Genomic DNA, 22,521 nt, shown 5'->3' on the forward strand with positions numbered 1-22,521 from the left:
CATGTGTGTCTCTGACTCATTTTTGAACTCAGTGGGGTTGGCAATACTTGGGGGGAGGGGGGTGAAGCCCATTGAGACTTCAGCCCAGCAGCCAACGCTGGGAGCCGGTGGGTGGCTGGCACACCGAGCCCAGTCCACAGAGGGCCACTATAACCAGCCAATCTGCCCAGTCCAGAGCAAATCTGTCTGTCTACCGCGCCACGCTCCGCCAGGGGCCAGGCCGCCCCGCCACGCGCACAGCCCTGAGCTGCCTCCCCCCCGCCCCCGGCCCAGTCCGGCCTGCCTCAGCCCGGGCTCTCGTTTCCATGGTAACGACAAGCCGCCGGGCGGGCGGGGACGGTCACGTGTCCCGGAAGCGCTCCCTTGTGGCAGGAAGTGACGGCGGGAGGCGCAGGCAGCCCCGGAGGCAAAAAATAAATAAATAAAAAATAATAAAAGAGGGGAAACCCCCCAAACGCAGGACGCGGCGGTGGCGGGGCCGCCCGGGCCCGAGCTGCGGCACCCGCCCGGCAGACCGGCCGCTGGGCGCCTTCCCCGGGGGGCGGCCGCGCCGGGCTCTGCCGCCGCCCCATGAGGAGCGCTGCGCCGCGCGGAGCGGGCCGCTGGGCGGGGATCAGAGGTAACAGCCCCCCGCGGTGCCTGCCGGGCCGGCCTGGGGCGTCCGCGGCTCCGTCTCTGCTCCGCGCGCCGCCCGCCCCCTCCCCTTTGTGTCTCCGGCCCCGCCGCCGCCCGGGGAGCCCGGAGGCCCCCGACTCCGCCGAAACCCGCGGCCCCGACAGGCTCAGGGAGAGGCGGCGATTTGCCTCCCGAGCTCCGGCCTGTCCCTCTCCCCCCGCCCCGCGGGGGCTCAGGCGTCACGCTGTTTCCACTCTCCGCCCTTGCCAGGGAAGGGCCCCGCTGCGCTGCCCGGTTGTTTCATGTCCAGCCTTGAGGTTGCGTTAAAAACAGGGGTTAACCCCCAGCCCCCCAGGACGGCCAGAAATCGCCCTCTCGCTTATTTTAAATCAGATGGTGGCAGTTTGGCCCTTGCCCCCATGCAGAGCCCCGCTGAAGTCATTGGGGCTGTGCCAGGGATTAATTGGATCCCAGATACAGTTGCAGGATCAATCCTGCAAACACACAGGTGGGTAACTTTACTCATGTGAGTGGTCCCCGCACATAAGGTTACAGACATACAGGTAAGCTCTGGAACAGGTTACCAAGGGCAGTGGTGGCATCTCTATCATTGGTGCTTTGTAAGAACAGGTTAGACAAACACCTCTCAGGAATGGTCTAGGTCAGTGGTCCCCAATCTTTTCTGTGGGGTATGCGCCAGATGACTAGCCAACGAGGACCATGGCTGCCGGACAAGCAGCCGCTGAAATGCTGCCGTAAAGTGACAACGTCAAGAGGTGTCGCAGCCGAAATGCTGCTGTGAAGGAGCATCATCAAGAGGTGGTGCCGCTGAAATGCTGCCAAAATTTGGAAGGATTTCCGTGGTAGCACTTCTTGATGTTGCCAATTCTTGGCGGCGTTTCGGCGGCTGCTTCTCTGGCGGCCAGTAGGCGGGAGCACATGGATGTCCCGGCGGGACCCCTGGTCTAGGTTTACTTGGTCCTGCCCCAGTGCAGCGGCTGAACTAGATAACCTCTCAAGATCTCTTCCAACCCTTCATTTCTATGATTCTGTGTGTAACTAACTGCAGGATTGGGCCCTTTGACTGAGGGTTAAACTTTTCTGTCAAGGCAATAAATAAACAGTACATTGGTTTCAGAGTGGTAGCTGTGTTAGTCTGTGTCAGCAAAAACAATGAGGAGTCCTTGTGGCACCTTACAGACTAACAAATGTATTTATGCATAAGCTTTCGTGGGCTAAACCCCACCCACTTCATCAGATGCATGGAGCAGAAAATACAGAGGCAGGTATAAATACACAGCACATGAAAATATGGGAGTTGCCTTACCAAGTAGGGGTTCAGTGCTGACTTGGTAAGACAACTCCCATATTTTCATGTGCTGTGTATTTATATCTGCCTCTGTATTTTCCGCAAAACAGTACATTGAAATTCTCTAGTTACTTTTTTTCTCTGCCAAACTGTAGAGGTGAAAAGTAAACGAGCTCTTCAAAACAGATAACATTTTAATTAACTTAGGTATTAGTGTGGCATGTAAAGAGATTAGTATTCAAATATATATGTATGCCTTGAAGTCAGTAAGAGTTGTGCATGTGATGATCTACAGGATCTGGGCTATTAATTTTTTTAACCCAACAGTTAAAATTTCCAGTAGAGATTGCTTATGGCAGCTTCTTGTCTGCCATGGGCCAAGTCTGATCTTTACCTGTTGCTGTCCATTGATTCTGATCACAGTCTGTTTTAGCTTTGCTCCCCTATTCTTAGGTAACACCAGATTCTAGTGTAAGTTTCGTTTTAAATATTTGTGTAACCTTATTTTTCTTCCCCAGTCTCTGCCTCCAGCATACTGCAATTAATTTCCCCTCACTTTAACTGCATCTTTCTCTGCACTGGGGTTGTACTGGGTTGTTCTCTGCGTGGGCATGGGAGTGCACAGGTAGAATCAGAACTATTTAATGGTTTGCTAGAGACCTCAGATGGCTGACAGTTAATGAAGATTCTCCTTTAGTTGACGTGGTCCCATGCTTTTAGAGCAGTTCTATCCCTGCTCTTGCTATGATGCGCAACATAGTGACACCATGACATCCTAGATGATCACAGATTTGTGTCAAATGTATATTGTATAGCAAAACTCCTGTTGACTTCAGTGGGAGCAGGGTTGGGCCATATGGGATAAGACTTAGTATAAGCAAGTCAATGCAAGTATAAGCAAGTAAGAACTGAAGGGTTTGACCTGTAGAATTCAGAGATGCAAATGATCTATTAGACTATATTATGTGCATTTTCACATTCTGTCTATGCAGACTTATTCCCAACAATATGCAAGCAGTGAAGTAAAACTACAGGTTTTGTTGTACAGTAAACCCTCCCCTGCATGCTAACAGTTCTCTGTGCTCACATGTTATCTGCCTCTCAGACCCACCCCACAGTGATCCTTGGCTCCTCAGTTTTGTACTCTCAACAAGATTTGATTGGTGAGGCCCTGTGTACTCTGCATAGATGTTAAAGTCTTCCTGACACTTTTGAAAAATGATGCTTTGCCTACATGGCCCATACCCTTAACCACAAATATCTCTTCCCTGATGCAATTAACAAGCAGAAGTTGGTCCAGTAAAAGATGTTACCTCACCCACCTTGTCTCTCTAATATCCTGGGACCAACAAGGCCACAACAACAACATTGCATACAACATTGGCTAGAGAGAGAGACTTTTATGGAGCTCCTTCATCTCTGTCTCTATCCCCTACTATCTGATTGTCATATGTGTTTCAATCACTAGAATGCTGCTCTTCAGAAAAAGCTGCACAGATCACACTATATGAACCACTGGTTTAGGCGACTAAATACATGACTGATGGATCTGGGATGGGTTGAATTAAATCAGAGCTATTTAAATCACCGTGTTTAACTGTGATTTAAATCAGCAAGCTGGAAACTTTGATTTAAATAATTGATTTTTAATTTTGTTTTGAAATTGTACTTTCTAATTATTTTCCTAAAGAAAGGTTGATTCTCATTGGTTGGTAACCATTAAAATATGTTGATTTTTTCAGTTAAATATAGCCTTTACACTTAATTTGCTACACTTCGTTAACCAGGAGGAGACTATATCTAGACACATTTATTTAAGCTAATTTATAGCTTAAAATACACTTATTCAGATTCTTAATTTTTACCGTTTATTATTATTAGACAATCATGAATGGTGCATGTATTTATTAGTTTATTTTTTTACTCATAATTTGTCAAGCTCTTTTTAGATGGAAATTGAAATTCAATTAAAACACGCAAAATCAGCATTTTAAAATTGTTTTAGCTAACTAACAAAAACCATCAATGTTTATTAGCAATAGTTATCTAACTAACAAAAACCGTCAATGGAATGGATCATTTGATAAATTGCCCTGTTCTGTTCACTCACTTGAAGCATGAGGTACTGGCCACTATCAGAAAACAGGCTATTGCTCTGAATAGACCATCGATCTGATGCAGTATGGCCATTCTTATGTTCTCATGAATAAACTGAAAGGAAGAAAATATTCTCTCTGTACCTGCAGAAAAGGCTACTGCTGTCAAAATCTGGTTTACCGTTAACAAACTCTTGTTCCAGGTGTTCAGCCAGTGACTTCCACCAGTTATAGTGGTTGGACTTTAAAACTTCATCAGCAAATGTGTACTACTTACAATTTAAATAAATTAAAAATAATATTTAATTTATTGTAGTATGTTTAGGCCTTAACATAAATTGTCATAATTTCAGATTTAATTTTAAATAGGTTTATTTTTTTAAAGAAAATGTATTTACTTAAAATGTTTAAAAATCATCAATTTTTGTATCCTCCCTGGATGGATCTTAAGTGACTGCTGCATGTATTCTGATAGGTAATACCCTGTGAGTATACACTTTGGATGGGCGGGGCACTAGATCACAGACTAGGAAGGTGTGGGGAGATGGTTCAGGACTGGCATAATTCCTCAGCCTTTCTGGTTTCCTTCAGACATGCAGAGCCCCCATCACAAAATCTCCTCCCATTACCCAGTCAACCCATATCTCCTGCTCCTAGAAGCCCTGTATGATCACTCAGGCACATCTTTCCCTTTTGTCAGAAACCCTTCCTGATCCCCTGGATGAGGGCTTTCCATTTCATCTGCCTCCCTGTTGATGGAAACCCTCTCCAATTTCTCCAGTTCCCTATATTAACCTGACCTATCTTTCTACTATTGGAAAATCTCTCTGCCCCTCACAAGACTGCCCTTAGAAACCTTTTCTGATACCTCTGATATGCATTCTCCATGTGACCCATTTAACTTCCTGCTGGTAATCCCTCACCTCTCCATGTTCCTGACCTGATTCCTCTAGCTGTGCATTCTCCACACAACTTTTCACCCCCACTGGCAAGTCCCGATGTAACAGTTAAGTCAGAAACCATCAGGGGTTACAGCCCAGCCAGAAGTGCATGTCTGAGCAGGAGGGAAGAGCCAACCTGAGTGGGGGACCAAGTCAAGAAGTGAGGGGTTGTATTTGGGTGTTTTGCGGTGGGATAATGGAACTGGGAAGAAGAATCAGCTGGGAGGGGAAGACAAGTGACTAGGAGCACAATATTCTTTTCCTCAGTTCACGGATGTTTGAATGGAGATGAAGAGGTCAAGTAATTGAATAACTGTTTGAATAATATACAACTGGTATTTTCCTGCCTTTGTAGGAGTTCAGAGCTTGCTGTGTAACTACCTATTACAGCAGCAGCATGGCCATAAATTGTGGAAATTTGTTCATTTCACTTAAACTAATTGCGATAATAAATGACAGTTATGTTAAAACGGAACTGTGGGCCTAACCTCTGTGTGAATTGAGACTCTTTTCTCTGTGCTGCTGGGCAGGATTGAGGAGTGTAAGCAGAGCTATGTGGGGTATCAGCACTTGAATAGCTGGGGACTGAAGGACAGGACTGAGGGGCACTGGTAGAACTGTGGGGGGAACTCAAGACTGGCATATTCAAGTTAAAAGGATATCCATGATACAATGAAATCCTAGTTTTGGTTCTTTCATTAGTGTGACTTGGTTTCCAATTCTCTTGATTTAGGTCTTGAATCAGTCTCCACTGTTTGAGATCCCTGGGACCTGTCACCATGGAGACTGAAAGCGAGCAGAACTCCAACTCCACCAATGGGAGTTCAGGCTCTGGAGGAAGCACTCGCCCTCAGATATCTCAGATGTCTCTGTATGAGCGACAGGCAGTGCAGGTGAGGAGCTAACTGTGTTCTGGGTTCAATGGGTGAACAAGAGGGTGCAGGGAGAAGGGTCTTCTGCATCCCTCACTTTCTTTGTATGCCCATTCACCTGGACTGGGAATGGGATCAGAGGGTTGGCGTGTTTCAGGCTTAGGCAGATAAGGGTGGCCAAGTCTGGCCAGACATTTAATCCATGTAGTCCAGTATCCTGCTTCCTCTTTTACTGGAGCAGCCATTGTTTCATTTTTAGTACAGCGTGCAGCCTCTTATTCTATTGAATCACATTACTGCACAGCTCTAATCTCAGAGAAGGCCATTGGTTCATTTAGTTCGGTGTCCCAGCTCCTTTGGCTGCACTAGAACAGCCATTGGCCTTTCATGTCTGGTATTCTGCCAGCACTGGGTCAGAGCACTGGTCAACCTAGTCTAGCATGCAAACTTCCATCTTCCTGGAGTTTGTTAGATGTAGTGTATGAACTGGAGTACATCTGTAGTCCACTGAATCATGTATCCCCTTTAGGCTGTACCAGCTCAGGCTACTGATCCACCTACTCTGGTATCCTGCATCCTGCTCAGAGCAAATCCTGTGGCTGATGGCTCCAGTACATCCTGAGATCTTTGGATGATCTTTTGTCCCTTTTGACAGTTCCTTAGATCCTTCTGTCTCTCTCTGACTGCACCCATGGCCACATTGTGTGTGGTGGTGTCTGTTTTTTTTCAGAGTTTTTTCTCTCTTTCTCCAGGCCCTTCAGGCACTGCAGAGACAACCCAATGCAGCCCAGTACTTCCATCAGTTCATGCTCCAGCAGCAGCTCAACAGTGCCCAGCTCCACAGTCTGGCAGCTGTCCAGCAGGTGAGTTGTCACGAGACAGAAGGAAGGAATTTGCTGATACTTAGACAGTAAACCTTTGGGAGCCGGGGCTGTCTTTTTATTCTATTTGTACAACACCTAGCATGCTGGGATCCTCCTCCATGACTACAGCATCTAGGCATTACAGTAATACAAATGTTTATAAGCGGGGCTTTGGGGAGAGATGGAATTAACTTTCAAGTAAAGAAGAGAGCTTGGATAGGTCCTCCAGGTCTCCATTGGGAACACATTGCTGGGAGTCACCTCACCAGCCCCTCATCCCCTTTAAATAATAAATAGATTATTATGGAGACAGTGGGTGCAGGTACATTCCGAAATGGGCTCAGAATGGGCAGAGACTTGCTGTTTTTTTCTGAGCATATAGGTAGCCCTTCCAGTGTGACATTTCAGAGTTAGGTTTTCTACCCTATTGTATTTTATCTGTAATTTTTGCTTGGTTTCTTTTCAAACATTGTTAATAGGAAGTGTTAGTAATCTGTCTCTGGCTAATATTAGTCCATAACAGTCCAACTTTTCTGATGACTGATACCTTTTTAAAAACCACTGTCTGTCTACACACAGGTTAGTAGTCAGATATATCTTGAGAAGATCTGGTGCAACAGAGAATACATTCTTTTTTTAATGGAGGCTTATTTGTTTTGTTGTTGGCATACAATGTTCTCCATTGGCAGCTACATCTTTCTGTCAGATTGGTCCTACGTTGCAGATGATTTTGTGTGTGGTGGCTGACAGACTGTTGCACTTACTGGCAGATAAATTCTTCCTCAGTTGTGGCACACCTACAGGAATCCCTGCTCCCTCCCCTCTACATAGTGGAGAGGAGTATCTAGGAAATGGATACGCACAAATCTTAGTTCTGCAACAGTTAAGGTTGCTGTCCACAAAACACATTCAACCCAAAACCACAAAGGTAAAGAAATGAGAAGTGCAGTCACCTAACAGTACATTCCCTCTTTTCCTCCATTCTCAGATACACAATTTACCAGCATCACAATTGCCATACACCACAGAACCCACACACCACAACCTGAACTCTGCCCTCCATAAAAGCCAGCCTCCCCACCTGCAACATGCTGAACTATGACACCAAACATCCATAGCTAATGCTGGTGGGGAAAATAAGGGGGTGCGGTCAGAAGAGTGGGTTGAGGAGGCAAAGTTCAGGTCGCGGTATGTGGAGCTCCAGATCTCTGGGGTTGAGGAAGGAGTTGTCATAGTACAGAAGGGAAGAATCTGCTGATACGTAGATTGTAAGTGTTGGGACTGGGAATTCTTTTTTGGCTAAATGTTAGAATTGGATTAAAAGGTTCATTCCAGTCGATCATTCTCTCCCTCTATCCCTTTCTTACAGGCTACAATTGCAGCCAGCAGGCAGGCAAGTTCCCCCAACACCAGCACCCCGCAACAGACCACCACCACTCAGGCCTCAGTAAGTAACTTCCCTCTTCCCAACATGCATCCCCTCTTCCCTTCAGAACTCAGGCAGCCAGCAGCACACAGCCACTGGGGATGCCAGGAAGCCACAGGAAACTGTCAGCAGTAAGCGGGTAGGGAGCACTCATCATGTGGGGGTTAGAGAATCGGGAGAAGGATGCGCCCCTTGGTAGCAGAGAGATTCACAGCTGGAAAGGTTAAAAAAAAAATCTCTTGTGATTGGGAGAATGGGGATACTGTCTGTTGGGGTGAGGAAGGGATCATGCCTCGTGGGTGGAGAGAAGAAGAGGAGCGATGAGTAGCAGGCAGGTGGATGAGTGTCCTGTTGGGGAGAGGTAGAGTGCTGTTTGGGAGGAGGTCAGAAACTTGTGTGGGATTGAAGAATCAGGATTAATTAGAGGGGGAAAGAGAAATGGGGTGGCCAGCCGAAGGCTGGGGGAAACTAGTCAGAGGCTGGCAGTGTCTGGAGAAAGGCCCCCATTCCTTCATTAGGCTTTAGATCCTATTAGTAGTAGTCTTTGTGTCCATCATTATGAGAGTTTGATGGTAACTGGATGATGTGCAGTGTGTAAATGGGTTAGTGTCAACTCTGTGGCTGGCTTAGGATTCCAGATCCTCTTGGAACAAGGGCTCCTACCGTGAGCTGCTGAGGCTATGCTGCGATGGGGTCCAGAAACAATTGCTTGCCCCACCCAAGATAGTGCTGCTGGAAAGGGAGGGGATAATGGTGCCAAAAGTCAATCTCTGTCATCCTCTCCCTGATCTGTCTAGTTCTGGTTTTTGGAAACAGGGAAAGGCTAGACCTTAAAATGCCAGTTTCTGCTGGTGTGTGTGGGGGCTGGGGGTAGGGGGGGGGAGGGGAAGGGGCTGGGCCTCATCTCTTTTATCCCCATCTCTTCCTGTGTGATTTGGGGCTTTTCTCTGTTTTAAGATCAATCTGGCCACTACATCGGCCGCCCAGCTAATCAGCCGCTCACAGAGTGTGAGCTCCCCCAGCGCCACCACGCTTACCCAGTCTGTGCTCCTGGGGAACACCACCTCACCGCCTCTCAATCAATCACAGGCCCAGATGTATCTCCGGGTAAGAGACATATGCACACAACATGCCCCCACCTGCCTTTCACTGAGTCCAGTTCTCTGTCATACGGCCACCAGAATAAATCCCTGACTCTGGACCCAGTCTCAGGCTCTGATACAGCAGGACAGGGAATGGGTTGATATATTTTAAGCTTCAGGTTGAAAGGCCCTAGTTTCTGGAACCACCACAGGTTTGATTCTGAGCAGAGTTGGCTCAGCGTTCCAAAGCAGATGTACTGAGTTCAGTATGCTCTGCTGTGTAGGGGGAGCAGGTGGGTGAGATCTTTAGGAACTAGGCTGTCTGTACTTTGCATGGATGTTGAAGATCCCATGGCACTTCTCATTAGAGTAGGGTACATATGTGAAACATAAATCCCCTCTTCTCAGCAAATTACAGGTTCAGATGTATAGATCACAAAAATACATTTTCTTCCTCTCTACCGTTCTGGAACAAATATTTGACAAATTAATCTCTTCAACCACTGCCTGGCTCAGGTTCATAATTCAGAATTAATATCTGCCTCTCTTTCAATTCTGGATGCAGAGACAGGTCTGAAAAAATGTCCTCTAAACCAGTCTTGGGCGAGGCTATCCATCAAATATTAAACCCCCTTCTTAGGGACTCGGGGGTTCAGTTATAGAACTGAAAAATAATTCTCCCTCCTCTCAACCAGTGTTGGACTCGGGTTATAATTCCGTTCTTTTCAACCACTTCTGGTCTTGGATGTACATCTCAAATAGATACCTGCCTCAGTCAGTCCTAGACATACATGTGAAAATGAAATTCTGGTCTCTTAGCAAGTCCTGGATCGCCCTTTGGTAATCAGTCCAGCCCTGCGTGTGATGGAAGAGAGCTCCATAAGGAAGCAGTTTCTGATTTCCAGGTCCCAAGGGCTGCAGTCTGGATCACAGGGCTGGGGGAGGGTGGGTGATTTTGCAGTGTGTGACACGCCAGCCCAGTGTTGCTTTGTAATCTGTTTGCTTGTGGTTCGCTTTCTTTCTTTCTTTCTCTCCCCTCCACTCCTTCCTCCTCCACATCACCCAACCCATCCCACAGCCGCAGCTGGGGAACCTGTTGCAGGTGAACCGGACCTTGGGCCGCAATGTGCCTCTTACTTCCCAGCTCATCCTGATGCCTAACGGGGCCGTGGCCGCTGTCCAGCAGGAGGTGCCACCTGCTCAGTCTCCTGGGGTCCACACAGACACAGACCAGGTCAGTGATGCCCCCCTCCTGGGCTTCGCACTCCCAACCCTTCCCACACATGCACACTCACCCCACTCCGGATCTCTGTCTCCAGTTAAAGCTCTCCCTTTGTAGAAGGCTAACTCTGCCTGCCTTTCTGTATCCTTGGGCCCACTGTGGACAGTGGGTGCTGCAGGTTCCGTTCTCTCTTCTGCATGTTATTGTGCTGACTTTTCACTTCCAGAGACCAGATTTATTTCCTGCCTAATCTTCTGGGTGACCCACTAGTTGGGTCACTTCTATCTTCATGATTGATTGTTTGGTTACCTCGAGTGAAACAAATTGGTGGGTTCATAGTCCAGTTCCTAGTGAGGCAGGTGCTCCACAAGAAAGAGCCTTTGCCAGTATTAGTACTGTTTGGTCCTGTTCTCTGCCCATTGTAAAGAGGCCAAGGAGTGACTGGGCCACAGAGACTGGGCTTGCCTTTAAAAGATTTCCTTCAGGTCAAGGAGCACGAATGCTCCCCATCAGTTGTTTTGCCCCATCCCGACCATTCTTGGTATTTCCAGAGGCTTTTTTTGATCACTTGAGCTCCTGCCCCACTGCAGCTGCTTCACATCTGTCTTATCTGCTGTTTCTTTGGTTAAAGCCAACCATGATCACACTTGCAGGTAACATTGCAATTGGTGGGGGAGTGAGCACAAAGGATGGCAGCACCAAAGTGCAAAGAGAACTGGACAGCTCAGAGTGGGCTGCAGGCAATGAGAGGAGATTTGGGCCTTCCGGGTGGAGTGCCCTGTGCCCAGGGAAAGGAGATAGGCAGCCCAAAAATAAAAAGAGTTTTACTGAGCTGGAAAGGGGATCCCAAGGTGCTATAGACAAAGCTGATGTGGATCCTAACAGCTCGGAGGTTGGGAGGACACATACAGAGTCCGTCCCATGCCGCTCATGCAGTCTGTGCTGTTAGAACCTGCTACTGTGAGAGAGTGGTGCTATTTTCAAGTTCTGTTCAGAAAGTGCCATGAAATCTTTAACTTCCTCCAGAGCTGGGGCAGAAGGGAATTCAGGTTAATGTCACCTGTGAAGAGATTACCCCTCTAATAGTGCAGCACATTCAGTATTGCTCTGAAGTATGAGCCAAATCCCAGTGCAAGAGGCTAGAGCCTATGGACTGACTGACCGACTTTGCCAGTGGAGCCAGAATGGACCTTTTATGGTGTTTCCAGGCTCCCTGCCTCTCTCTGTCAAACTACAGGGAAATACATGTGCATCATTGTAATCTAAACAAATGGGTTGTTTTATATGTGTGTGTTTCTAGGTGCAGAACTTGGCTGTGAGGAGCCAGCAGACCTCAGTTGCTAATGCCCAGCTCCAGAGCTCTGCTCAGAAAGCAGCCCTTCCAGGAAACTCCCAGACTTCGGGCCTACCACAGGCCACAAGTGCCAGCCAGACCTTGGCAGTGGCTCAGGCCTCTTCTGGCAACACAGGCCAGTCCCTGAATCTGAGCCAAGGGGCAACAGGCAGTAATGGTGTCTCTGGGGGTGTGGTGGCAGGTGCTGGGAGTCAGGCCACCACAGGGGTGGGCCAGGCAGCCTCGTCTGGCCCTGGGGGCAGCTGCCAGAGGAAAGGCACTGGGGTGGTGCAGCCATTACCAGTAGCAGCTGCCCAGGCAGTGACAGTAAGCCAGGGGAGCCAAACAGAGACAGAGAATGCAGCGGCAACAAAGAAGGCTGAAGCAGATGGTGGGCAGCAAACTGTTGGCATGAACCTGACCAGGACTGCTACCCCAGCGCCCAGCCAGACCTTGATCAGTTCAGGTAAGTGATGATCCAGCCTTTACATCTGCTTTCTCCTTTTTCCCCCTTGCAGTTGCTGTTTAGCTCCCTAACTCAGCTCTGTCACAAGGGCTGACCCCTGAAAGCCCAGCAGTGAGAGCTTCCCACACATACCTCCCCTCCAGCATGCTCCCTCCAAGGAGGTCTGTCCCTAGCAGGACTGAGGGGGGAAGTCTGTCTCAGCCTCTTTAGTCCTTGGCTTCTCTGATGAAACTACCAGAAGTGGGGCTAGTTGCGGTGGTCGCTTGTAGAGAGATGGGTTGGAACCAGTGCCCTTGAGGTGAAAGGGTCTGTATCCCACATTTCCCACTACCTTCCTCTCCTGCTGCTCCCTTGTTGTTAATGCTGTGCACTCTCCTTTTCTTCTCCCCTTCTTTTGTCTCTAGCCACGTACACACAGATCCAACCCCACTCACTGATCCAGCAGCAGCAGCAGATTCACCTGCAGAAGCAGGTGGTGATCCAGCAGCAAATTGCCATTCATCACCAGCAGCAGTTCCAGCACCGCCAGTCCCAGCTCCTACACACCGCCACCCACCTCCAGCTGGCTCAGCAACAGCAACAGCAAGCTTCACCTCTGACCCAGCAGCAGCAGCAAGCTCCGCCTCCCCAGCAGCAGCCTTCCCCTCCACAAAATCAGCAGCAGGCTCAGACCCTTGTGGTCCAACCCATGCTGCAGTCACAGCCTCAGCCCATACAGCTTCAGCCAGACAGCCCCTGCCAGACAGCCACCAAGTCACCTGTTCCCATTCAGTCCAAGCCACCTTCAGCCCCCATCAAACCACCGCAGCTTGGGGCTGCCAAAGTGTCAGCAGCACAGCAGCCCCCACCACACATCCCAGTGCAGGTGGTGGGGAGCCGGCAGCAGGGCTCAGCCCAAGCCCAGGCACTGGGCTTGGCTCAGATTACCCCTACAGCGTCAGCTCCCCGGGGCATGCCGGCAGTGGTCCAGCCCATCTCCCAAGCCCGTGCCACTTCCCCATCATCCCAAGCTCCTGCCACAGCTTCCCCCCAGGAAGCCCCTCCACTCACTACTGGAGTCAACTTGGCACAAGTTCAAGGCACGGCCCATGTGGTGAAGAGCACGGCCTCATCCCCAGTCATGGCTCAGGTGCCAGCAGCATTCTACATGCAGCCTGTCCAGTTACCCGTAAGTGATGCCAGTGGGAAGCGGAATAGGACGGAGGTTCTTTACATTCACTTCTAGGGCACGAGTTTCAATGTGGCTCCATGCTAGTGAGATGAGATGGGGAATGAGGTATGAAGCCTTTCCACTCTAGGGCACTGATTCTAATCCAGCCAAGGAGTTAGTGACAAAAAGTCATTCTCTCTCGGATATGGCCATTCAGTGGCCTTCATGAAACGAGCTGGAGCTTAGTCCTCCCCAAAATGGGCAGATAGCATTAACTGGCCTCCTTGTTGTCAGTCTTGGCAGAGAGACCAGGGGCAGAATGGGCCACACAGACTGAGCTCTCCTATTCCCACTAGATGTGGGCCTCTCCAGGTCAGAGACCCTTTGGTGTGTTATATCAGCCTCAGATCAGGCCAGCTGTAGGCCTTTGAGGATCTCCTGGTGACAGGGGACTTCCCATTTTCCAGTGGCCCTCAAAGAAAGCAGTGGGGGTAGCTTTCACTGTCTTCATAAGGCTGCATGGGTCCCTATCTCAGTGTTCACAAGGACTTCATTTGGGGACCTTCCTGTGCACCCTACTGTGGCCCCATTGATTTTCTCTGGGTTTCACCAGGGTAGCTAAAGGTGGAATTGGGCCCCATTGTTTCTAAACTCTGCTGTCAAGACAGTGAGCTTCTGTGACAGCTCCCAGATTCTGCAGCCCTCTGTTCCCATCCAAGACAGTTCCCACCACCATATCAATCCCTGGGAGCAGACTCTGGCCAGTGACCAACCTATCTGGAAACTGGCAGATGGCTGCCATTCCACCTCCTTCTCACAGGGCCCATCACCACAAACTGGGACTTTGTGAGTCCCTGTGTCATGGTGCTGCTAAATCAGTGTGGTTGACATAGGAGGGAGAGATGTAGAGCACCAAGATGGTGATGGTGGCAATGCAGATGTCAGTGTTGTGACATTGTTCCCTAATAGGAATGCATGGCAGCCTAGGTCTGTGGTGGTGGGGAGCATGAGGGGTTGACCATGGGAAGGAACTAGGCTGGAGCTGGAGGGTTGAGGAGGTGCTAGCTGTTTCCCTTCAGACCTTTGGTATGTGTTCTGCTTTTCCCTGCACTTTGCGTTCCATCTCTCCCCTTACACGTTCCTGTTCCTCCTGCATAGGGTAAGCCCCAGACCTTGGCAGTGAAGCGCAAAGCAGAATCAGAGGAGGAGAAGGAAGAGTCGCCCAGTGCCACTACACTCCTGCCTGGCAAATCCTCTCCTGTGGCAGAGAGCCCAAAAACCATGGAGGAAAAGAGTGGCTTTGGAGGTGAGTGGGTAGAGAGAGGCTCTGATTGCTCTTGGTCTGTGGCCTGATGTTGTAAAGCAGAGGGACATGGTGATGGACAGGACACCAGGCTAGATGGGCCAGTGATGTGAAGTGGCATGGTGGACTGGATGGGCCAAAGGTGTGGACTGGTATAGTATAGCTGGCAGGATGGACTAGATGGGCCAGCGGTCTGATCCGTTGTGGTGAATCCTATCTTCCTTATGTGCTTTTATTCTTCCAGAGAAATCTGAACCTGTCCCCAGCACAACTCCAAATGCCCCCACAAGTGAAGCAGCTTCCGTCACCACCACATCTTCCCCTGCCCCTACCCTGGCGATGGTGTCGCGACAGACTGGAGACTCCAAACCCCCACAGGCCATCGTCAAGCCCCAGATCCTCACGCACATCATCGAGGGATTTGTCATCCAGGAAGGGGCAGAGCCATTCCCGGTAAGAACTGGGATTCCCAGGAAAAGGAGTCGGAGAAGCTGCTTTCTGTGGGGCTGGTATTCTTCCATCACTGGAGAAGTTGTTTCTTTCCCCACCCCTCTCTCCCCTGCCCCCCAGGTGTAGTGACAGAAGAGGGGAAGGGAGGGATCTGTGCTGTAATTACCAGGGAAGGCGGCAGAGGGATGAAAGGCGAGTAGATAGGCGGGAGGATGGAAGGCAAAGTTGGGCTGGTCGATTTCTCCAAAGGTCTTTGACACAACAAATGGGGCAGGGAATGTCAGAGCAGTCTTCTCTTTATGCTGACTCATCATACAGGGAAAAGGGGGCACTGCTGCTGGTAAAGTGCTGTAAATTTAAACCAGATAAGGGGAAATACTGCTTCATGTGGTGTGTCACTGCCCTTTGGAACTCGCTGCTGCAGGATCATAGAATCATAGGACTGGAAGGGACCTTGAGAGGTCAGGATATTCAAGGCGAGTGGCTTAGCAAGATTAAAGATCAAGAAGAGCATCTACAGTGATGCTGCCAGGATACAAATAATCAGTATGATTGGCTTCTTAGCAAGCACTGGGCACCAGCTGGATAGGTCAGGAAGGAGTGACCACTGTGTGGTTCAAGGTCTCCCCTTCTCAGTGAGCTCTTGAAAAGGATTGGGGCTGGGATCCCTGCTGGGGGCAAGGAGGCTCACTCCCTGACTGTCAGTTCCCTTCTCCCCCCTTTGCAGGTTGGCTGCTCTCAACTGCTGAAAGAATCTGAAAAGCTGCTCCAGGGAGGGGCTCCCTCCGGGCAGAGTGAGAACCAGTCCAGCAACTCCCCAGGAGGGGATAGTGCAACCCTGGGTGAGTCCCAGCTCCAGGGAGCCTAGCTTGTGTCAGGAAAATAACTTTTTGGCCTTCTCTTGTTTCCTCTTCCTGTACTTCACAGTTGGTGGTAGGTGCTGCTCTCTCCTTTCTCGAGGGACTTAGGAGCATGATACTCAAACTCGGGAATCTTCATTTCTTGGGTTTTGAGGGAGGGAAGGAGGGAGAGAAGAATCCTTGCACACTAACTAGAGATCCCTGCTCAGCACTAACATGGGCAGTCTGGATCCTCTCTGTTTGAAGCCTGGAGGTTCCAATGCAGTGCAGAGCCAATAGGGAGGGGTGAACTGAGGTGATTCCTGCCTTTGTGTGGAGGATAGGGGTGTCTGTTCTTGACAAGAGGGGAGACTCTGAGGCATTAGGAGAGGAATGAACGACTCTGTTTGCTTGTGTCTTTGTCCAATCCTTATCCTCAATATCTTAGTCAGTGGGATTTCCATCCCATCCCTCAAGGAGGCTCTTCCACAGCCTAATAGCTCAATAGACTGTCCCAAGAGAAATAGCTGAGATTGCTCAGTGACTCTGTGGTTCCTGGTGGTAATTGGGGGTGTGGGTCTGTGTGATTTTCTTTGGTTGTAACAAAGGATCTCGCTCTAGAGCTGGACAAGAAGACAAACCTGCTGAAGTGCGAGTACTGTGGGAAATATGCCCCAGCCAATCAGTTCCGGGGCTCCAAGAGGTTTTGCTCCATGACCTGTGCTAAAAGGTAACTCCAGGCTTTATCCCTCTCCTCTCTGACTGTACTTCCCCCACAGCTGGGTATGTTCCCTTCCCCAAGTTACAGTGCTCACTCCTCCTGGCCCTCCATGCAAGAACTACATTGGCCAAGCTGAGAGTTCTGTGTGCAGAGAGCCTGCTGGATTGGACCTATAACTTGACTAATCACTGCTGAGCATCCGTTCACCATTATTCCTTTGGGGAGGTGGATCAGGGTGTTGCACCTAAAGTGCTCGACTCCCTCAGGAAGTGGGGTGAGGGAATTGTTCTTCAACCCCCAGCAATGGTCAAGTCCACAGCTAGTTAGCAAAGACCTGTTAATAGCTCTCTACTGGCTTGTGTTAGCCCTGTGGGGCCCGGAATGCCCAGATCTGGAATGTGTGTGTTTTGTGGGCAGTGAGGGGAGGGGAATGTGGGAAAATCACGCCAGGAGTTGCTGCCTCCTGATAGGACACGACTCAGCACATCTTGCTTTCTCCACCTGGAGGGAGGGGTCTGGTTGGTCCATCAGCTGCTGAGTTAGTGCAAGATGCTGTGGTCTGAAAATGTTGCTTGTGCCAAAGGTCAGCACTGCTTGCTTTCAGGAGGAGGGCTGGAAGAGGGGGAACTGGCCTTGGAACCCAATGGCAAAGAGGAATTAGCCACCTTCTGTCCCCATCCAGGGGACAGAGTAGGAGATGAGCAGAACTGTTTCCTCACTACTCGTCTGCTTCTCTTTGTCTCAGGTACAATGTGAGCTGCAGCCATCAGTTTCGGCTGCAGAGGAAGAAGATGAAGGAGTTCCAGGAAGCTAACTATGCCCGTGTGCGTCGGCGTGGACCGCGCCGCAGCAGCTCTGAGATTGCACGAGCCAAGATCCAGGGCAAGCGCCATCGGGTGAGTTCACAGACCCATTTGCCCTTGTCCTGCCAGACCTCGAGCCTGGCATGATGGAGCATTACCTTACTGGAGCTGTTGTCTTTTGTACCCTGGACACACTCAGTCCCCATCACAGTACTATAGTTGTCTCTGCTGCTGGAAGTGCTGGCCCCTCAGGCCCTGGATGTGCTCCTTTGGTTGGGACTAAATCCAATGTCCTGGCCACTTGTGGGGCTTAAGCCAAGATCTGATGGCACTTTGGCCAAGAATGGATGTTCTGGCCTAACTTCATTCTGCCTCTCTAAGTCACTCCCTCCTCAGAATTTGAGTATTTCTCTCCCATGACAATGGTGTAATGTGAGGCACTACCTGTTTGAACAGTTGTTGCATTTCACCCCAAAGGTGGCTGCATTGGGATGTTCTCCCTGCTTACACAGCATGTGGAGAATGCACTGTAGGAAAGAAACTGCTACCAAGACCTGCTGGGGCTACTCATTTTGTCCAGTTTCTCAGATTTCTCCAGGCTTCTCTTGATGTTAATGAATTTATTTTAACCGTCTTCCTTTTTGTCCTCCCCCACTTCACTGGTGCCTGATACCTGTAGGGTCAGGAAGATTCCAGTCGAGGCTCCGACAACTCTAGCTATGATGAGGCTCTGTCCCCCACGTCCCCAGGGCCCTTGTCAATGAGGGCCAGTCATGGAGAGCGAGACCTGACCAACTCCAACATGGCCCCACCTACTCCAGACCTACATGGCATCAACCCAGACTTCCTGTCCAGCAATCCTAGCCGCTGGAGTGTAGAGGAGGTGTATGAGTTCATTGCCTCCCTGCAAGGTGAGGCCAAGCTCTTTGCCCTGTCCTATCCCCTCCCCTACATGTGTGACGCAGTAGAGCAGGGCTGGCCAACCTGAGCCTTAGAAGAAGCCAGAATTTACCAATGTACATTGCCAAAGAGCCACCGTAATATGTCAGCAGCCCCCCATCAGCTCCCTGACCCCACTCCCAGAGCCTCCCACCCACCAGGTAGCCCCGCTGATCAGCACCTCCCCATCCCTCCCGATCAGCTGTTTCAGGGCTTGCAAGAGGCTCTGGGGCGGGCGGGGGAAGAGCGAGGGCACAGCAGGCTCAGGGGAGGGTGAGGGAAGGGGTGGAGTGGGAGCAGGGCCTGTGGCAGTGCCAGGGGTTGAGCAGTGAGCACCCACCAGCACATTGGAAAGTTGGTGCCTGTAGCTCCAGCCCTGGAGTCGATGCCTATACAAGGAGCCACATATTAACTTCTGAAGGCCACATGTGGCTCCGGAGCCACAGGTTGGCCACCCCTGCAATAGAGCACAAAGGGCTAACAGTGCGTCTGACAGCCAGGGATGCAGGGTGCCCAGCATGGAGCTTGGGATGTGAGGAGCTGGGTAACCCTCTTGTCATTCTCCTTGCTTCACTCCTGGGGCTTCTGATTGAAGCAGACTCTGAGGTAGGGCAGGCAGTACAGCCAAACCCTTTGTACTCCCCAGCCTGCCAGGAGAGCAGAGGCCAGGGCAGATGAGTGGGGCAGATTCTTAAAAACATGCCCCCCTCCCCATCAGGATGGCCTGGGAGACTGGAAGTAGGAGCCCATTTTGAATGGAGTGGGAGTGTGTGGGTCAGAGACCTGTCTCACTTGGCCTTCTCTCTTGGTTCCCCTGGCAGGCTGCCAAGAGATTGCAGAGGAGTTCCGCTCACAGGAGATTGATGGCCAGGCCCTGCTGCTGCTTAAGGAGGAGCACCTCATGAGCGCCATGAACATCAAGCTGGGACCTGCCCTCAAGATCTGCGCCAAGATCAACATCCTCAAGGAAACCTAATGGTCTTGGCGCCAGAGGTCTCCCTTTCCCCCAACCCCAGTGGAACCGCCTGCCTCGGGAGTGCATGGTTGGGGGAATGGGACCATTTCCTATGATCTTGCATAACAAAGAAAAGAATGAGAAGGGAAGTTTTTTAAAGGAGTGAAACTGTCACTCGGAAGCCTGTCTCTTGGTCTCTTAAACGGTGCTACAAGGGGGAGGAAAACTCCTACCTGGGGCCTTGAAACTTTTTTCTTCCCTTCCTCAAATGCATCTCACTTTCTTTTAAACCTTTCTCCCCTTTCCACCCCACCCCCGAAGAACAAGAGAAGGTGAAACTCCTAGAAAGGGAAAAAGAGGACCTCCTCCCACCTCAGAGGCTCTTGGAGTAACCAGTTTTTTGAAGGGGGGTTTTTGGGGGGGGGGGGAGGGGGAGCTGAGATGGCCCCTTCCTGCCACAATGGGGCTGCTACATCCTCAGTTATTTCTTATGAATTTTTCACCATACCAGAATGTGATGCATGGAGTGGAACCTGCCCAGTGCTGATGCTGGGAGCTGCCTTGCTTATGTCTGTTGCTGGGGGAGGAAAGCTAGTGAATTCCAGATGTTAGGAGAGGTTGACAGGTAAGAATTGGCACTTAAAGTGCCACCTCCCATTCCACTTTCTTAAAGCCTCCTAGACTAAGGTTCTGAGTTGGGTTTAATAGCCATCATGGCATGGGTACCAAACCCTGGAGGCCCAGGGCAAAAGCAATAGCTTTGCTTTACTGTTTCCTTTAGCGGTGCAGCTTGAAGGCTGTAAATGTTGTAGTGGCCGCTCACTCCAGATCCACCCCCGTTGGGCCAGTAGAAGGGGGTTTAATTAGAGCACTTCCGCCAAGGAGTTTGGAGAACAGGGGGGAGCATTCATTTTAGGAGCCCTACAGCCTCAGATGTTTGTCTCTCTCCCCAAGCCTGGGACGTCACTTAATGGATCCAAAGCAGGAGTTTTCAAGAGTGCTAAGGCTCCAGCCCGTTCTATGGGACTTTTTATTTTAGTGTTCTCTTTTCAGTTTGTATTATTTTTGTATCTCTTCTCCACTCTCTGCAGAGAGTGTACGGGACAAAGTTTCAAGGGGCAGGATTGTACCCACCTGCCTCGGGTCTCTTATTTTTGGTTGTAAAACAAATATTTCTTTTCCTCATAAAAAGAATGCTTCAAAAATGCTTAATTCTGCTTCTTAATGACCTATGTAAACAGGCCTGATCAAAACCCAAGCTTTCCTCCCCTTTTAATTAGAATTCTACACTTCCTGCCCTCCTCTACACACAGAGTTGGTAGGCAGAATGCAATACTTTGAAGCTGTCAAATAAGTTTGCAGAGGTTCCCAGCTCCACTAATGGATTGGGCAGAGTTCCTGTTAAGGAAGCTTTTGCTTAACCCACCCCCCGCCACCCCCCCAAGAAAACAACATGCATTAAGGAAACTCTCAGAAAATGTAAGAGGTAAGGGTGAGAGTTGGTTGCTAGAGTGAAGTAGGATGGGAGTTTCAAAAGTATCTGGCACTGGCCTAACTCTGCTCCTGGGATGGATGCTTTTGGAAGATCCCTCCTTCATGCTCGGCAGTGAGTAAATTCAAGAGTGGGATTTGCTCTGTGCCACGTGTCTCAGCCCCACCTTCTGTCTCTGCATAAGAGCTACTCGCATAAATAGTCCAATGAAATTCAAGTCTACTCTGTATACATGAACAGCAATGGCATGATGCTGCAGGAGGTGCATATTGAGAGTCCTCCCAGCCCCCCCTCGCATGAAGCTAATAAGGTCTGCTAGGATGGAGTTATAAAACTAATCTGATGGCTGTAGCTAAAGGGTGTTCTCGGTGATCACTAGCAGGCAATTGCACAGATTACTGGAGGGCTGTTGGCCTGGCTGAAAGTAATGAAGCTACAATGTAGTTGAGTAGAAGGGCTGAGTCTTGCTCATAGACTTTAAGGTCAGAAGGGACCATTATGATCATCTAGTCTGACCTGCACAATGCAGGCCACAGAATCTCACCCCCCCACTCCTGTAACAAACCCCTAACCTATGTCTGAGTTACCGAAGTCCTGAAATCGTGGTTTGAAGACCTCAAGCTGCAGAGAATCCTCCAGCAAGTGACCCGTGCCTCATGCTGCAGAGGAAGGCAAAAAACCTCCAGGGTTTCTGCCAATCTGCCCTGGAGGAAAATGCCCTCCCAACCCCAAATATGGTGATCAGTTAAACCCTGAGCATGTAGGCAAGACTCACCAGCCAGCACCCAGAAAAGAATTCTCTATAGTAACTCAGATTCCACCCCATCTAACATCCCATCACAGACCACTGGGCATATTTACCTGCTGCTGATCAAAGATCAGTTGCCAAAATTAGGCTATCCCATCATACCATCCTCTCCATAAACTTGTCAAGCTTACTCTTAAAGCCAGATATGTCTTTTGCCCCCACTACTCCCCTGGGAAGGCTGTTCCAGAATTTCACTCCTCTAGTGGTTAGAAACCTTCATCTAATTTCAAGTCTAAACTTCCTAGTGTCCCGTTTATATCCATTTGTTCTTGTGTCCGCATTGGTACTAAGCTTAAATAATTCCTCTCCCTCCCTAATATTTATCCCTCTGATATATTTATAAAGAGCAATCATATCCCCCCTCAGCCTTCTTTTGGTTAGGCTAAACATGCCAAGCTCTTTGAGTCTCCTTTCATAAGATAGGTACAGAGAAGGGCTACTAGGATGATCCGAGGAATGGAAAACCTATTCCAGTTTGAATTCATCCTTCTTAAACATGGGAGACCAGGACTGCACGCAGTATTCCAGATGAGGTCTCACCAGTGCCTTGTATAATGGTACTAACACCTCCTTATCTTTGCTGGAAATACCTCGCCTGATGCATCCTAAAACCACATTAGCTTTTTTAACAGCCATATCACATTGGTGGCTCATAGTCATCCTGTGATCAACCGATACTCTGAGGTCCTTCTCCTCCTCTGTTACTTCCAACTGATATGTCGCCAATTTATAACTAAAATTCTTATTACTCCCTAAATGCATTACCTTGCACTTTTCACTATTAAATTTCATCCTATTACTATTACTCCAGTTTACAAGGTCCTCCAGATCTTCCT

General features: G+C 49.5%; 1 protein-coding gene across 4 annotated transcripts; it reads left to right on the forward strand.

Annotated features, from left to right (window-relative positions):
* The first annotated feature begins 361 nt into the window (after positions 1 to 361).
* On the forward strand, positions 362 to 20,590 carry PHC1 (polyhomeotic homolog 1). Of its 4 annotated transcripts, none has more exons than XM_050943390.1 (15): positions 363 to 619; positions 5,695 to 5,854; positions 6,586 to 6,696; positions 8,066 to 8,143; positions 9,080 to 9,229; positions 10,283 to 10,438; positions 11,727 to 12,225; positions 12,630 to 13,393; positions 14,534 to 14,681; positions 14,923 to 15,131; positions 15,856 to 15,970; positions 16,589 to 16,697; positions 17,434 to 17,584; positions 18,171 to 18,402; positions 19,252 to 20,590. In XM_050943390.1, exons 2-15 carry the CDS (start codon positions 5,741 to 5,743, stop codon positions 19,404 to 19,406), a joined length of 2,991 nt encoding a protein of 996 aa, XP_050799347.1. In that variant the 5' UTR covers positions 363 to 619; positions 5,695 to 5,740; the 3' UTR covers positions 19,407 to 20,590. The 4 variants fall into 4 exon arrangements, with proteins under 4 accessions (XP_050799363.1, XP_050799347.1, XP_050799370.1 ...); XM_050943398.1 differs by lacking the exon at positions 363 to 619 and adding an exon at positions 787 to 1,123; XM_050943406.1 differs by lacking the exon at positions 9,080 to 9,229 and having other exon boundaries at positions 362 to 619.
* Positions 20,591 to 22,521: the final 1,931 nt, after the last annotated feature.

Source organism: Gopherus flavomarginatus, chromosome 1 (assembly GCF_025201925.1).
Source record: "Gopherus flavomarginatus isolate rGopFla2 chromosome 1, rGopFla2.mat.asm, whole genome shotgun sequence".
Classification (NCBI taxonomy): domain Eukaryota; kingdom Metazoa; phylum Chordata; order Testudines; family Testudinidae; genus Gopherus; species Gopherus flavomarginatus.

Coding starts and splice junctions, on each gene's coding strand:
- PHC1 (XM_050943390.1), top strand. CDS start 5,741: ATGGAGACTGAAAGCGAGCAGAACTCCAACTCCACCAATGGGAGTTCA. Junction 5,855..6,585: donor ATGAGCGACAGGCAGTGCAG/GTGAGGAGCTAA, acceptor CTCTTTCTCCAG/GCCCTTCAGGCACTGCAGAG. Junction 14,682..14,922: donor GGAAAAGAGTGGCTTTGGAG/GTGAGTGGGTAG, acceptor TTATTCTTCCAG/AGAAATCTGAACCTGTCCCC.